The 17,806-nt window shown below is 40.1% G+C and overlaps 1 protein-coding gene across 1 annotated transcript; it reads right to left on the reverse strand.

Moving 5' to 3' along the window:
- Positions 1 to 1,293, reverse strand: LOC117556984. The gene is made up of 3 exons (XM_034232638.1): positions 1,246 to 1,293; positions 1,104 to 1,162; positions 1 to 975 (listed from the first exon to the last, which is right to left on the reverse strand). The coding sequence occupies exons 1-3, from the start codon at positions 1,272 to 1,274 to the stop codon at positions 263 to 265; spliced, it is 801 nt and encodes a 266-aa protein (XP_034088529.1). The 5' UTR covers positions 1,275 to 1,293; the 3' UTR covers positions 1 to 262.
- Positions 1,294 to 17,806: the final 16,513 nt, after the last annotated feature.

A 17,806-nucleotide genomic window follows, 5' to 3' on the forward strand; every position in this document is an offset into this window, starting at 1 on the left:
GTAATTTAATAAATCGAGAGACAATACAAGATGTGACGTGTTTTAGAGCTACAGGTGAGGAAGCAACAATGCAGGAGCTTGTATTCAGATAGGTAGGACATTTCATCTTTCAGTAAAGGTTAGAGGAAGCCAGAAAAATAGATTCTGAAATCACATTGTTTTTCCCTTCAAAAAATGCTTGCCTGTTAACTTTAAGAACTCCTCACATACACAATATTTGACAAGACAGCCAAGCTATGTGTCAGACCCTTTAGCTCACCAGCTAATTCGGCCTGATTTTGCTTTCCGTCAGATGTCTCAGGACAGGGTTACCTTGAAAATACTGTTTGACATTCAGCCGTTGGTGCAGGGGCTGAGGAAGACGGCCAGGAAACCTGATCCATTTCCGTCTGTCAACAGCAGGTTTTGAGCTAGTTGTCGCTCTGATGTGGCCGTTGTTCATGATGCCGTATGAACTGAGGACAGGAACTTCTCTTCTCAGGCCATATCCAGTGAAACGCCTCTGGTGAGCGCCATGACCCCTGCTTTGGGACATGCCATGTCTATTTGGGACGGACTCGTCAACCAGAAGGTCGTACTTATTGTAGACATGTGAGAGCGGCTTGTTACGACCTCGGGGGTCCCTGTTCACAAGGTCAGGTTGGCCTGGGGCTTCAGCCAGAGTTGGAGGGGCAACATGCTTGACCTGCTTAAAATTTGACTTGCGGTGAATAAGTGACCGTTCTCTAGGAAGGCTGAGCACTTGGTCCGTGGTGTATTCAGCTTGAACCGGCCTGTAAGCGCCATGCAGACTCCTGGGATGACCTTCGTTCGAGGCCATGTTAGGTTCAGTCGCACCCCATCCAGGATCATTGTTATTCTCAGGTTGAGGTCTGGGCGCCATCATGCTGTGGTGCATCCCATGGTGAGGTGGTCTATAGAGATCAGGCCCTCCATGGACTCCAGGATAATCCAAACCCAGAGCAGCTGCACGGGCTGCAACATAGAAATATTAACAAACTGTTTTTTATTCTCTGTGAGCGATTTGTTATGAAATATCAAAAATACCCACTAATGGGTGATTTAAAAAAAAGTACAAACATCAATTAAAGCACACTACATACCTCTGGCTGTTTTAGCACAATACACACCTCCAGCTGACACAGAGTGAAGCACAATGGAGCTGCAGAGAAACAGAAATCAGTGTAAGACAAACAGCAATGATTGTTTCTCTTTCAACACGGAAAACATTCAGTTTTACAATACCTGAGGAAAAGCAACAGTAGAACACACATCCCTGCAGTTATGTCAGCATTAACTTCACGGCAATGCAATTACTGCAAACACTTGTCACTCTTGACTTCTCTGCAGCCAATCTGACGCTCCAACCTCACTCTGGCTTGATTTGCTAATTACAGACAGCTGGTTGTCATAGAGACACAACTTCAACCAGTGAATCTGGTCAGCCACTGGCAAATTGCGTCATTACAGGCAATTTTTTAAATGCTTGCTTGTAGCAGGGTTTTTTGAAAAAAAACATATAGGTTTTTACATTTTAGTAAAGCACACATTTAAAACATGGCAGCAGGGGTAAGAGACATTTCAGTTTCAGTGCAATGTCCCTTTAAGAAAGCAAAAAAAAAAAAGTGTATTATCATTTGGTGTCATTTGAATGTTATCTATTTTGAAATCCTAGCATAATTGTCCAACATCACAACTTTAATTTACCTGAGCAGCTAATTACAGCTTCTAATTCACTAGACCTAAAACCCTGATAATGATATGCAATTTCCGCATGAATACCATAACCACCACACCGAAATTAAAATGATCTTATTAATTTCGACCTCTTTTATTAAACGGTTCAAGGAACACAGAAAGCATTAGGCAGCACAGGTACAGCAGTTACAGGGGGTGTTTATTTCCTTTTGTTTATCACCAACACGTACAGTTCAAAGGTAATTATAGGAAAGCACAATTAATTGCTTTACTTTTGAAGAGAAAGGAGCGGTAGAGATTGGATTTGGTTTTTTCCTGAGACGACAATGAAGCTGAGAGCAGTGGAAGCATTTCATAATTCCCTCAAATTATTTCTGTCAGGACTGACTAGCTAAACGGGGGCTTGTTTTAATTCTGTAATTGCACATTCACCTTTACCCTGAACCCATACTTTGGTAATTAGGCCCGAGCTTTATTTGAAGTGTGGCACGGCAAGTAATGGAATTTAAATTGCAGGTGATGTGAAACCAAGGATGTGGATGCCTGCAGGGCCAAGGGGGCTCATGTTATGTGTCACAGTGTCCCCCTGCCAAAAAGTGCCATCACCAACAAGGCTCGCTAGTCGATGTTAACCCAAGTTACACAGTGTAAGGACAAACATCGATTACATTACCTGCCCACATGGAGCTACAATTATAAACTGAAGGAAAAAGGTGTTTGCTCTGTACAGCAGCAGCACAGATTAGCAGGATTAGTATTAGAGAGAGTTGACAGTCAAGATGGCGGAGGATTTGGTGTCAAAGCGAAAAGCAACATTTGGCAAATGTCAGATTTAAACCAAACAATGCTTGAAGGGATACTGTACAAGTGAGTGATTACATCTTTAAACTTTTGGTATGAGACGGAGACAAGAAGACAAAGCGGAAAGGCACAAAGCCATCTAACCATCAGAAATGAAAGGAAACACTCTACAATAGACACTTTAGTTGGCTGTGTACTGCACTCATAATTATATTTTATTGAAAAGCATATTCCAAGGAAATGAAATACCTTGTACACAGTAGCCACATGAAATCGTTCCTGTGGACTATAATGAATGTAGAACACATTGATTGAAAGAAAGCCAAGAAAACCAGAAGATAAGATATCCTAGAACTGTGCCTTGTGTGACGCCAAACTAACGGATAACCAGCTGTTTGTTTCCATCAATATATCTTTGTTCACCTAAAATCACTTCTGAGATCCAACAGATTTACAAAAATACATATTTATTAAAAAAATACATGAATATTTGAACAATAACCTTGGGAAAAACACATTTTAAATCTCCATTGTGCAATTATTGAGGATTTAAGGAATTTAAAAGGTTATTTCAGTGTTTTGATGTTTGGATTCAATACAGTCAATTCATTTCTTAACATCTCTACAGTATAAATAACAGTGGTAAGAATTTCCCGGCTGTGGGATCACTAACATTGGGACTCGAACTTGCTACCCCCTGATTTGAAGTCCAGCACGCTATCCACTGAGCCACAGCCTCCCTCCCACATAAACCTACTCCTAGTCATTAATTTGCTTATAGATACAATCAAATAAGTATAGGATTAAAATGTTTACTAAAGCACACAGTTATATCTATCTAGCCACTTAAGTTGCACCAGATCAATGCATTTATCTTTTTACATTTTCACAATTTAGAGGGGATATTCCAGCATCTTTTATACCGCAGACATAGTGCAATTGTTTTTGATATTAGTTTGGTTTAATATTGTGCAGACCTAAACTATGCTATTTGACTCTACAGTGCACACTCCTGTGAACACACATACCGTATTCAAACTGACAAACGCTGGTGATGGTGGTGTTTCGACATTTCTAGGGACACTAAAGCAGACCTATATCTCATGTGAATGAGGTTGAATCGCTTGACGCACAACCTCCTGAGGCAGGTGATGGTTAGAGATCAGCAAGAGAGGATTGGTGCTCCACCTCTTAACCTCAGGGTGACGACAAGGCCCGACACTCAGCTCCCATCATCCCCTCTGTGATGAGCGGGAGGTCCGCATGGTTATTTCCACAGGATGTTGACACAGACAGGGCACTGCCAAATGACCAGTGAACTCTGACACTGCAACGACACGATGTTCCAGTAATGGCTGTGTAAACCAAAAGGTGGCCCATAATTCTCCCCTATTAGAGTTAATGACGAAACATTTTGCTTTGGACTAATTTACCAAACTCGTGTAAATATGTATCAAAATCAATTAGGCCTAATAATAATATACAGCCCTTAGAGAATAAAGCACATAAGCACACAATCCAATTAAGAGTGTTTACTGTTTAGATTGAAATGCTCAGCGTTCCGCTCTTATGCCAATCCGCATATCAGCAAACAGTATTTTCCAGAGTGTCTTTTCCAGTGGTTGTGTGTGGGCGAATGTGTGTGTGTGTTTCCATGTACGAGGGGAGGGCGAGCTAGAGAGTGTAAAGTATTGAGACCTTTAATATATTACTGTGCATTTGCCCTACGTGTTAGTCCATACTGAGGCGGCAGAAGACAAGAAAATGTTCAGAGATTTTACAGTGCTAGAGTGAGCACAAAGTCAAAGTGTAACCATTACTACCCAAACATCTATGATAGAAGAGAGCACATATCCATATAATTTTGCCTCAACACATCCACATCCCCACATGTTTGTTATTTACATTCATTATAATATACAGAATGCTAAATTATGCAGGTGGATCTCCAATTATACATTGGCCCCATTAACCCTTATGGTATTGTATAGGATGAACAGTCTGAATGACGGCCACAAAGCACACGCTTGAGGCTGTAAAATGGCATGCAAATTCAAATACCTTTTAATTCTCATGTAAGCTTGTGAGTATTTAAAATGTAAAGTGAAAATGAAAATGGAAGCTTGAAAACACTATAACAAGGGATTTTTTTTATTTATTTACCGCTAGCAATGTCATGTTTCAAATGGTCGAAATCACAGGAAACTTGCAACCTTTACTTTTATTGGAGTTATCATGGTATCCGGCAGTGGCTCAGTCAGTAGGGGCTTGGACTGTGAGCTGTATGGTAGCCGGTTCAAGCCCCCCGAACAGACCTAAATATGGACTGTGGATTGCTACTTTGGAGAGGTCCCAGTTCACCTGCTGCCCTGCCGTGGTGCCCTTGGGCAAGGCACCGGACAACCCCCTTTCCCCATTGCTCCCCGGGCGCTGTACAATAGCTGCCCACTGCTCCTAGTACTAGACTCCTGGTACTAGGATGGGTCAAATGCAGAGAACACATTTCACTGTGTGCTCTGCATGTGTGACCATTACAGAGGGTTTCATTCCTCCGATTCTATTCTATTCTATCAATAATCAGATGAACACGAGCATTTAGTGACTGAATTTGACTGAAAAACCGACTTCCCATCCTTTGCATTTCTACTATTTTATTGCAGCTACCACATTCTCACCACTTTGAACAACACATAGTGAATGATTTGAGCTATAGAGCTCAGGCAGCCTCACATATCAATCAGCAGAGGGAGAGAGTGAATGAGATTAGAAACAGAGACACAAAAAAAACGATTGTCAAAGTACACACATAGTGAGATATCTAGGCAAGGCAAGGCAAGGCAAGTTTATTTTTATAGCACTTTTTAACACAAGGCAATTCAAAGTGCTTTACAAAAAATGAAAGACATTAAGAAAATGGCATTTAAATCAGTCATTAAAAAGAAAAGCTAATAAAATAAACATTAAAAGAAAAAATACATGGATAAAAGTTACAGTGATAAAAGTTACAGTGCAGTCTAAGATATGAATAGTTCAATTAAAAGCAGCGACAAAAAGAAAAGTCTTCAGCCTGGATTTAAAAGTAGTCAGAGTTGCAGCGGACCTGCAGGTTTCTGGGAGTTTGTTCCAGATATTTGGAGCATAATAACTGAACGCTGCTTTACCATGTTTAGTTCTGACTCTGGGGACAGAAAGCTGACCAGTCCCTGAAGACCTGAGAGATCTGGATGGTTCATAATTTAGCAGGAGGTCAGAAATGTATTTTGGGCCTAAACCATTCAGTGCTTTATAAACCAGCAGCAGTATTTTGAAATCTATTCTTTGACACACAGGAAGCCAGTGTAAAGACTTCAGAACAGGAGTGATGTGATCCACTTTCTTAGTGTTAGTGAGGACTCGAGCAGCGGCGTTCTGAATCAGCTGCAGCTTTCTAATAGATTTTTTAGTGAGACCTGCGAAGACACCATTGCAGTAGTCGAGTCTACTGAAGATAAAAGCATGGACAAGTTTTTCAAAATCTTGCTGTGACATTAGTCTTTTAATCCTAGATATATTCTTTAGGTGATAGTAGGCTGATTTAGTAACTGTTTTAATGTGACTGTTGAAACTCAGGTCAGAGTCCATGACTACACCTAGATTTCTGGCTTTATCTGTTGTTTTGAACATTGCAGACTGAAGCTCAGCGCTAACTTTTATACGTTCTGCCTTGGCTCCAAAAACCATTACCTCAGTTTTATCTTTGTTTAATTGGAGAAAGTTCTGACACATCCAGTCATTGATTTGTTCAATGCACTTACTCAGTGTTTGAGTTGGAGCATAGTCTCCTGGTGAAATTGTTACGTACATTTGTGTGTCATCCGCATAGCTATGGTAACTTATTTTGTTGTTTTTCATTATCTGAGCCAGTGGTAGCGTGTAGATGTTAAAGAGAAGAGGCCCCAAGATGGAGCCTTGAGGAACCCCACATGTCATATTTGTCAACTCAGATGTGTATTTACCTATAGAAACAAAGTTGTTTCTGTCCTTTAAGTAGGATTCAAACCAATTTAGAACTGTTTCCGAAAGTCCCACCCAGTTTTCTAGTCGGTCGAGTAATATGTTGTGGTCAACAGTGTCAAACGCAGCACTGAGATCTAATAATACTAACACTGAAGTTCTGCCACTGTCTGTGTTTAAGTGGATGTCATTAAAGACCTTTACAAGAGCAGTCTCAGTGCTGTGGTTTGGTCGAAAGCCTGACTGGAACACATCAAAACAGTTATTTAAATGCAAGAAATTACTCAACTGTTGAAAAACAACTTTTTCAATGATTTTACCTAGAAATGGGAGGTTTGATATGGGCCTGTAATTGTTCATTACTGAAGCATCTAGATTATTCTTTTTTAAGAGCGGTTTAATGACTGCAGTTTTCAGGGCCTGTGGAAAAATACCTGAGTGAAGAGATTTGTTTACTATATGAAGTAGATCTGAGGCCATGCAAGGAAAAACATCTTTAAAAAATCCTGTTGGAATAATATCAAGGCAGCAAGAGGAGGATTTCAGAAGTTGAATAATGTCCTCTAGGTTTTTTTCATCTAGCAAGAGTTGTAAGATATTTGATTGTGTACATGTGGAAGTAGGTTATTTGTTTCTACACTACCAAATGTCCTCCGATTCCTCTCCTGTTTATACAACTATCATCATAAAGCCATCCCTGCAGCAGCCACACTTAGACACTGAGCCTGCAATAGGAAACAACGATCAATTCAGGCTTTTTTTGGAGCCTCATTATTTAACTAACTAAACATACTGTTGCTTGCAATATGTCAACTGTTAGGCCTTTTGTATAATTAAAAATGACACAAAGACGATAGTTCCTTTAAATTCCCAACCAATTAGGCAAAAGAGCAGTCAGCAAAATATTGCTTGTGATATCTTTTGACAAATACCCCAAGTGGATGGTAGCAGCATGCTTGCAGGGGCTTGCATGGGGGACGCAGTCACCTGTCAGGCCTCATTCGGAAGTGGTGGCTTCCGCTTTGCATGGGGCTGTCCCAAATCATCTCCCCACGCTGGGCCCAGTGTCAGGGATTAATTAGCGATGTCTGTTTTCTACAGAGGCCAAGAAACCCAAGAAAACCACTCAAGAGAAAGAGGAGAAAGGAGTAATGATGAATCAACACTGGTGTCTTTCTCACTGTTTTTGCTATTTAAGCAGTTGCTAATCCATATGCAACTCCTCCTGTATGTTCTGGTGAGTTCATTATACGCAAGTTAGTTTATAGTTTGTGCTGTATATTTCAAATGATTAGTATACTTTGCCACGACTTATTATCTGTACATTCTGTATGTTTTCACACATTCTGCATGTTTTCAAGGCAACTGTCAACATCCTTAATTACTTTTAAAAAACGCCTAGTGTCTATGACTGAGACTCATATAGTTTCAAAAATATAACTGCTCTCTAGTTCCACAACCACGTGAATAATAATACTAATGACAATAACAAATAAAGCAGTGGTTGTGGAAGCAGAAACACTTTCTTTTGCGTTCCCATTCCTCAAATTAGTTTCACTTTTTATAGCATTTCAGGGTTTCATTTAATTATATTTCACTCCGTAGTTTTATGAGCTACTGTATAGTGCAATAGCTAATATATCATTTGAGTGTCTTTGCAGTGCTACCCAGCAGCACACCGTAATTGAAGCAGTTGCTGTACATTTGGAGATTATGTTTTATAGTTTAAAAGGAGGTAAAGAACTAACTTGCGTTTCTTTAAAGTTTACACTCAAACTTATCAGCTCACTTTAAGAATTTCCACCTGTGTATGACAAAACATAACCAAACAAAGCAAAGTTGATTTGTAGTGTATTCCCCATTGAAATAGATAATGTATGTTTCCACCCTGGTTCATTGTATATTGTCCAGTACATTGAACTTCACAGAATCTCCCCCCTAAGCCATTTGATCGCCGTGCTTTTGGGAAAGACAGATGGTCACAGGCGCTTCTTCTCCACAAAAGACATCAATGATGAATACTGTAAGACTGTAAGTGGTCGAAGTGATGTCAAGTGTTGGCACAAAAAACGATATTGTGATTATATAATGTTTTAACAAGTCTGATTAGGGTTCAGGCAAGGTTTAGGGAAGGATCCTATCTTTGGTTTTGTAGAACGGGCGATGAACTGTTGTGAGCAAAGTCAGCAGGGAGGAAGTAACATGGAATTCTATCAGCTTTGAATGCCCCACAACCAGCGAGCCACGAGCGTGTGACACCCTTTGAGTCGTCCAAATGATTGTGAGTGAAGAGCATTTTGGTAACGCTGGACGGTCGCTTAGGGGTTCGATGGTTCTCTACCAATCGGAGGGTCAATGGTCCGATTGGTAGTCAAAATGTGATGGTGTCCTTGGGCAAGATACTGAACCCAACAATTATCCAGTGCGGCCAACGCTGTAGAGTACAGTGTAAGTACCTTTGGATAAAAAGCTTCAGTTAAGCATCAGCCAGTCAAGGGGCAACCGTGGCTAGTCAGCCAATCAGAGGGTCAGTGGATGGATCCCTCGCCCCGGCAGTAAACACGTTAAGGTAGACTTGGGCAAAATACTGAACCCCAAATTGCTCCCATAGGTACTGTGAACAGTGTTATTTAAGTCACTTTGGATATAAAGCATCAGCTAAATGAAATGTAATGTAATGATCCCCCCAACATCTGGACGTGCCCTGCAGCCACAGCCATGTTGCTGGCGCAGTAGGTTGTAATGTTTTTGAGGCTTTAATGGAGCTGAAGTGGCACTGTGAGGAGAGCAGGCAAAGATAAAATGAGACTAAGAAAGTAAAAAGAGGTATATAAAGGAAAGGAGAAAACTGACAAAAAAAGGCTGTGATGGCTGATTCTGGAGATTAGTCCCATGCCCCGATTCTTCCATCATCTCTATCTCACTGAAAACCTGACAAATAATTCTTGGCTGGAGAGTTTTTTTGTCGAGTTGTGCCATGAGAAAAGAAGTGAAGTGGTGGAAAGTCAAGGTCAAGCACTCCTTCCATTATCTCCTTTGTGGCCTGCAGACAAGGGGTGTGCCTTTAATGAATGGCTTGGAAAGTAGTGTCAGTGGTAATTGTCCTCCACCTCATTACTAAAGAGGTGGGCGGTGTTTGTAGAGGGCAGCGCATCGATTGAATTGATCATATCAAGAGAAATATGCACCAGAAATAACAGGATTCACGTTGTGCTTTTCTGAACTCTGTCTTTTCAAGAAGGCGGTATTCAGGTAGCAGGCTCTGATACTGCAGAGGAAATGTTATTGTCTAACAAGCTTCACTGATTCACTTATTATACAGAATTAGATGTTTTCAACAGAGGGACTGCGGTTTAGCATGTCTTATGAGAATTCCTAACATGGTTGCTATTGTTACAGAAATAGATATTCAAATTCTCTATCCCTCTTGCTTTCACAGTTTCAGAGCCTGTTTTTCACAGACGAGGACGAGATGGTGGCGGGTGGAGAAGGGTGGAGGGATTTTTTCAGCTGTACTCCATATGTTGTGTCATTTGGGGGCTCGCTGGTGTCTCAGTATGCTTGGCAGGTTTTGGCTTCTTCTCTCTGTTCATGGCGTCTGTGCACCCGTCTCTGTCAGCACCCACCTGCCCCTCTTCCGCTCGACCTGGCACTGCACAGTGGTTTACCGCGTAGACACCATGAAATGAAATGAACTTGAAAAGAGAATTTCCCAATGAAATGATGGATGTGATTCACATTTCATGGTTCATGTAGAAATTATGTGTTATCTGAATTTCATTACGCGTTGAAAATAGTACTTTAGAGGTTTATCAATGCAACTATGATATTCCCATTTTCCTGATTGACGGTTGGAATATAATCTTTTGTCCTTTTTCCATTTCTCTTCCTTGTCAAATCTGGGGCTCACATTACCCATGATGCAACACAACCAGTGAAAAGGAGGTGGGAAATTAGAATGTGTTATTCTAGTAGCGGCTAATGTTGCCTGAAGCTGCTTGTCAAACTTTATTTAAGCTCCAACAAATGCTGCCTCGAATGACATCACCTGACATATTTTAACACAACGTTTTTAAATGTTTGGGTTATACCCCACAACAGCTATCACCTTTGAAGTGTACATATCTATTATATATATAAAAAAACTAAAAACAAATTGGGATTAATAAAGTACATATTTTCTTATTTTATCAGTGGATTTACCCTTTAATAATTAAGTCAAGTATTCAATCATGTGCTGTGGGGAATAATCTCTAGTTGGTCAAGTTTTCTTTTGTAATGGATCTACTGTAGTGTTTTAAAGTGTCAAATGTGACTTGTGTATTCATATATCAGCAGTAGTCACATCCTCCACTACACAGATCTGTCGACCATCTGGAAGCCACCCTCTAAACTTTTCAGAGGAAGTTCAGTCCTCCTCGCTGTAGAATCCTGCTCAGCAATTTAACACAGATTTTCAGTTTCCTAATTGGCCAGCATCCTTGCGGTGAGCGGAGACAGTACTGCAAATACAGCGAAAATCCACCCCAGGAAGAACCCACAGCTTCATTGAGAAACATCTTATCTTTGCAGAAAATGCTACTGAAAGATCTGCACTGATGGACTGATGTTCTTAAAAACAACAACATCAACAACATCACTAAGCATAAATAAAGACCAGAAATATATCTGCTGCATACAGTGATAATGAATGAGGAATACAAAGGCATTGTGCATAGCTAACCACATGGGTCAATTTGACCATCTGGAGCAGTTTGACAGGTCAGCGAGCCACTGAGCAGAACACTGAAACAATTCTCTGTGCTGTGTTAGGAATAAGTTATACATGTGACTTTTGGCATGCAGCATTTAGCTCTTCCCACACCTTTGTATAATGTGTACTGGCTGCAGGTTAAAGGTCAACTAGTATGTGGAAAAAATGACCTGCTCAGGAATGCTGGCCATACCTATGAGGTGATCCAAATGGAGAAATAAGTCATTCTCAGTGGCCTTAGGAAACGGGGATCTTTTATACCGAAAACACGCTCTGTAAGTTTGCTCCTAAAAATACAGATTTGATGGATGTTGGGTAGTAACAGCTTGGCTAAACTTAGTGCAGGTACCACGGGAGGAGCAGAGCAAATGAATGCTAATCTCAATATGCTGCTGCTGTTAGAGGTCAAGCCATTGCAGCTTGTTATCGACTGATCCAACAGCACTGTGGTTACAATGTATTACCTTTAGCCTCCTTTCCTATTCTCCAGCCTCATACCGGTTTACTGGAGTGTTTGATTTACTTGGTTTGAATGCCCATTAGCAAAGATGCAAGAAAAAACAAATATGATTTGAAAGAGGGAAATTACACTAATATAAGGTCAGCAATAGATGTAAATGATTCATGGCCACAGTCCCCCAATGAGACACCTGTGGTAAACATGACATTAATTCAAGTCTAAATGGCCCATACACTCTTCTACATTAATCCCAAATAGCTCTTTATTTGTAGTTTGGTGTTTGTTGTGGTAAATTACATCAGCCTTGATAAAGCACACGCTGTACCGACAGTAAACTAACAACGTAAACAAATAAAAAAGGAACACTTAGACCAACAGCACACATTGATTGTTGAGAGAACACCTTAAGTCAGATGCCTTAAAGTGGATCTTAACAACAGCGCCCACTTTGTGAAGTCTATTTATGAAAAAGCTTTTAAAATTACCCCCACATAGAAAACAATGTAAATTGCTCTTCATCATTGTATAGAATTGCAAAGCAAAACTCCTACTGTGTAGCTTCAATGGAGTGATGCTGTATGTGCTGTCCTTTAATTCAACATCCCTTGATGAGAGTGACTTCAGGAGGAATATAAACTCGAGGTTTAAGGAGGTTATGCTTTTCTGTCTCATCTCACATCTTGATCTTTATATTAACACCTAAATCAGTTGTTCCTAGGATAATGTGCACCTGGTTGTCCTTGCAGTTCAGGATGAGCAGGAAAGGTTGCACGAACGAGGACATGAGACCTTGGGTGTGAAAACAAGACATACAGCAGCTCTGTGAGCTAAATGCTAATGTCAGCCTGATAACTAGGTCACAATGACAATCTTAACACACTGATGTTGAGCAAACATAACGTCAACCATGCTTACCATCACAGCTTAGCTGGCATTATGAGGTTTGTACCACTACAGTTTGGCAGTTTTCACTTTTTATGGCGCTAGTGAATTAATGTCTATACTATGTTTGATGGCAATCCATCCAAAACTTGTTGATAGTTTGTAATCAGGACCAAAATACAGGAAAACTGCTCTCTTAAAAAAGACAGTTCCTTTGTAACAGTGATATTCATATTCATTCATCATATTTATTTGTTTTGCAGAATTTGGATTCACATTCGTCTTTCAAAAAGGATAAGCTGCCATTGGAGAATTTACAGTTTTGATGTCACTATTCTGGGTAACAGACTGAGAGTGACAGCATGCCACACTTCACTTCAAGATGCTGTGTGCATTTGTGTTTCATTAACAAAAGAATAATGAACTCCAAACAAACAATCCAAACTGTGGATCTATGCGCCAAGAGATTTCATCAGAGGGATGATGGAAAGGTGTTTAGCACACAGACATTAGTATGCAAACAAAGGAGTGGAAAAGTGTGTGTGTGTGTGTATGTATGTGTAGGTGTGTGTGTGTGCGTGCGTGCGTGTGTATTGCAAGCCAGCTGGAGGAGAGAGAACTAGTGACATTGGCTTCAAGTGGAGTTAATGCTGAATATTTCAGCTAGTCTTTTTACACTGAAGCGCAGGGCTCCCTTGAGAGAGCCGGTGATGTGCTCTGATTCAGAATGGCGATACCTGCACTTTCCCATCAAGGTAAGTATGAGAAGCATTGATCTGAGAAGGAATCAATCTCACTTATGAAGTCTGTTAGTGTATTATTCATCAATTCATCTGTCAGTCTGTTTATCTGTCCATATATCCGGTTATCAAAGGCTTCTTCCCTGTCACTAATTGAAATCATCTTGAATATTTCATTTGCTCTTGCCTTTTTTTCCTGGTAACGTCGATATGATAACCTTTGCTGCGTTTGCCATTGTTAGACAAAGCTGTAACCTTTCTGAGTTCATTATACCGGATCAAAGATAATGACAATGAAATATTACCTTTTGGCAGAGGAGGTCATTTTCACAGTACATATAAACTGACTGACCTGTAGGTTTTTATAAGTCTTGATGATCCATCATAATGGTCTTCATCATCAACTGGAACATGGAACATTCTGCAGATCTGGATTGACTGTATTTATTTATTGATGCCTTTCTATAAAAAAAAAGAGGACAAATATGTTCTGGTAATTTAAATAGAACTGCACCCATTCATGATCATCCTGTTTGACACTAAAGTAACAGACAGCTTGAAGAAGCACTTATTGGCTGACATTTTTCTCAATGATGTGGCAGGAGTTAAAAAATGAACTGTTCTTTACTTCCTGCCAAAGTATTGGACACAATGAAAGTGTTGTAAACACCAATAATATTCTAATTGTATTTGACCCCGGTATAATTAATATGCCACACTGCATACATATTCATTAAGTCTGTCTGGCCTAAATGCGCAGTAACTACATTTATCGTCCAATAGAATTAAATGACCATAATATATCTTCAGGACTGGTTATTTGCCAGCTGGTGAAACTCATGTTTTCTCAACAATGCAAGACTGGACTACAAGCGAATTACCTGCACAGACCACCATAGAAAATACACATTATTATTCCTAGACTTTCACTTTACCTATTACTTTACTATCCTTTTATCTTGAGTATCAATTAAAAATAAGCTGTGTTTAACTGCTTACTTTTGTACACTGCAAAAACTGAAATCTTACCAAGATGACATATCTTAAATCAAGGCCAAATATGCTTATATTTTGTCTGCCAAGATATTTCCTCTTACAACACAGTTTTTGCAGAATAGGTTAGCTCAATAAAACAACATATATGACATTAAGGTGTTTAAAGTTAGACATGTTTCATTTATATCACAAAACAGTGGAGTCTGTGGTTTGCAGTACTTGTATCACTTTGATATGTCTCTTGAAACCGTTCAAGGAGAAATAAACAAGCTCCAAATCAATGGAGGATTGTTATTTATTTATTAAAGTAGCATTTTATCGCCTGCTGCACTATGCCTTACGCACGCAGCAGCAGCACTTCTTTAATGTGAGTGAATGCAAAGTAAAGCATTGATTAGACGCAGAGGCAGTTTGCAATAAAAAAGGAAATGACTTTCCCTATGAATGAATAACATATCAGTATCAGTTAATGTGTCTTAATGAAGTCATAACAGATGAGAAATGAATACACATGGTGGAGGGGGACCCTGATGCATGGAGTCAACTCTTTAGCGTGTGGGAATAATTGATGTTGAATACAATGAAGACAGCTGTCTAATCACAGAGACAGTATATTTCCCTATTTTGAAACAGGATTCATCTTGATGGATCTTGCAGAATAAACAGTGTAACTTTCAATTTTTAGTATGAATAAAAAAATGCAGTTTATAACCAATTTTAACTGAACAATATCAATATTTCTCAAATCTGGAGACAGCAATAATGGAAACATTCTTTTCATATTTTCAAGTAGAAATTAGCATGTGCTAGATTTAGCAATGATATCCTATTGTGAGTGACATTCATGCAGGAGTCATTGGGTATAATATTTAAAAGGTAGATGTTAACAATTACTTTGAAAATATTGGTTTAGGACATTTTAATAATGACTTTAATGTATTTTAAGGCTTTTTAAGGATCTGCTGGAAAACTAACTTTTAACAAAATAATATTATATTGTAATAATCATTATATTCCCCTGTGTGAGGGACCAAGCAATACAAAAATATACTTAACATGCATGAAGTCCAACCTGTTTCAGTCTGGCTCTTTCCTCGTAAGATTCACAAGGAAACAAAATCCTACATCAGTTTTAAACAAAAAAAAATGGTGGCAGCTGTTAGGTGGTAGCTCTGCCATATGGTTTACATTGTGACACTGTAAAAATCGTTGTTACCTTTATGCAGATTAGATACTCTCCAAATGAAAGTTCTTGCACACTATAACATCTCACCTTAAAATGTTTCGACACAATGTGGAAGCCGTGCTCCATGTTTTCCCTCCCAGCTCAGCCTGTGTGACACCAGTTCCCCACTCAGAGTGCTAATGTTGATGCTCCCTCTGCCCACCTGCTCACAGTGTGCTCTCCAGAGGAAGGCCTCCCATCGCCTCTGTGCATGCACCTCCATGATTTATGAGCCATCTGTCGCATCTGATGTTCCTGTCGCCTAAGACAGGATGTTCCCGGCTGGCATTCTGCACCGGCTCCACGTGGGCACAGCCTGGGTATGCCAAGGTCCACTGTAATTAAATTACACCAAGTGGGAACAGAGTGGTCCCCATAATGCGAGAATCCTTCAACAGAAGACACAGAGAGGGCGTATCAAAGAAAATCTCCCTTATATAATGCCATGAGTTCCATGTCTGGAGCCATTCTGCACAACGAGGGGTTACATTATTATCATTCTCTCTCAAGTCTCTTTAATATTAAAATACAACTAAACAAAAATTTGAGTAACTAATGGTCAGGCACAGAACTTGTTTGAGATTCTCTGCAGTTTCACCCAGGTGTGTCTTCCTGCAGGAGGCATAGAGAAGCATCGTCATGCACAACATGGCCGCTACAGGAACACTTTCCCCAGAGAGAAGCAAACACTGATACACACTGCATCGTAAACCCTTCCTAAATTGTTTTACCTTACTTAACTTATTCCTGAAATTAGTGTTCATCCTGAGTGATGTAGCAAACAGTGGAAACTGGGACTGCACATGTATGTTGAGATAGCCGTAATGACGGCGTCCATAGTCAGCAATCAGAGGAGCATTAATTAATGAATATTCGACGGTCTGATGTGTCCCAGTCCCGTCTCATGAAATCCTGGCTTGTCCTGTCCTGTCTCAGTGACGCAGCATGTTTAGACCCTTTTGTTTACCTGTGTTATCCTGAGCTGCCCTGTCTCGTCTTGTCCTGTCTTATCTGCTGTGTGGAAATAACATGACCTGATCTCCAACGCGAAAGTTAATTTCCTTGCAAGGTTGATGTATTGTGGAGGTTGAAATAATAACATTTAACTTTCTCTTTACAATTCTGATTTTGGGAAAATAATAAAATACACATACTGAGAGTGCTGGTACTTAGTGGCCATTTAAATTATCCCCATTAATTGGTTTATGCATAATTAGCAGAGTCTGAGACACTGTGGCTTTTTTTTTTTAGTTAACTAGGATGCAACTGAGTTTGTAATGATAACTTTCCAATGTATTTAATTGTTTCTATCTATATAAACTCAGTTGCCACAGTTGATTGAGTCATGAGTCATGGCTTAAACAGTCCAACAATAATAAAAACAGGGTTCCCACGCTTGCCTTGAAAACATTTTCCATGCTACCTCCTGATTTTCCAGGTACCATATTAAGTGATGATCTATAGGCCCCTGAAGCTTTCCGCCCCCATCCGCGCCCCCCTCCCCTCACACACACAACCCCCTAGGACACCTGACTACTTACTTGATTTAAAAGATGTGCCAGTCAAGTCTACATTGTAAATGCTTAGATATTATGTCTTATTGATAATATCAATGCATGAAATAATGCAACAAGCTGTAGATGAACAACAATTTATCGAACTGGAACTTTGAAACACATGAGCACTGGGATTGATATATGTTCTCTCTTCCACTCCTCTCCTATCTCATCCTGTCCTCTTCTCTCCACACCTCCCCTCTTGTGTCCGCTCCTGTCTTCTCTTCCTACTCTTCTCAACTCCTCTCCACTCTTCTCCCTTTTCCTCTGTCATCCTCTACTCTCTTATCCTCCTCTTCTTCTCCTCTTTCATCTTCGCCCCTCTTCTCTTCCTCCTCCCTCTTTCCTTCTGTGCCCTCCTGGCTCCTCCCCCTCTCCACTCCTCTTCCTCCTCCTCTCTACAGTCTGAAGATCTGAAACAGAATGTTATTTTGGGTTAAAATTGGTCATCTCCATAAGCTTAAATGGTGTTATATTTGTCTTTAGGAGGGTGAACAATACATATTGTAGAGGAAACTTCTGTGTAGCTATGTAGTGGGAGTCACCGACTCAGGAAGGAGACACGGGAAGAGCAGTAGCTTTGATGTCAAACACATGATGGTTTATTTGGAGTTAATGGCCGGAGGATTCACATCACAAGTCCAAGAGTCAGAGGTTCTGACTTCACGGTAGAGTTGCCACGTCAATTCTGGAGAGCCTCTC

The sequence above is a fragment of the Gymnodraco acuticeps genome, unplaced genomic scaffold (genome assembly GCF_902827175.1).
Source record: "Gymnodraco acuticeps unplaced genomic scaffold, fGymAcu1.1, whole genome shotgun sequence".
Lineage (NCBI taxonomy): Eukaryota > Metazoa > Chordata > Actinopteri > Perciformes > Bathydraconidae > Gymnodraco > Gymnodraco acuticeps.

Excerpts from the sequence above, each read along its gene's own strand:
- LOC117556984 (XM_034232638.1), bottom strand. The coding sequence starts at position 1,274 with ATGTGTGTTCTACTGTTGCTTTTCCTCAG. Across the intron at positions 1,163-1,245 it reads CTACTGTTGCTTTTCCTCAG|CTCCATTGTGCTTCACTCTG; the intron begins GTATTGTAAAAC and ends GTTTCTCTGCAG. Across the intron at positions 976-1,103 it reads TTGTGCTAAAACAGCCAGAG|CCCGTGCAGCTGCTCTGGGT; the intron begins GTATGTAGTGTG and ends TCTATGTTGCAG.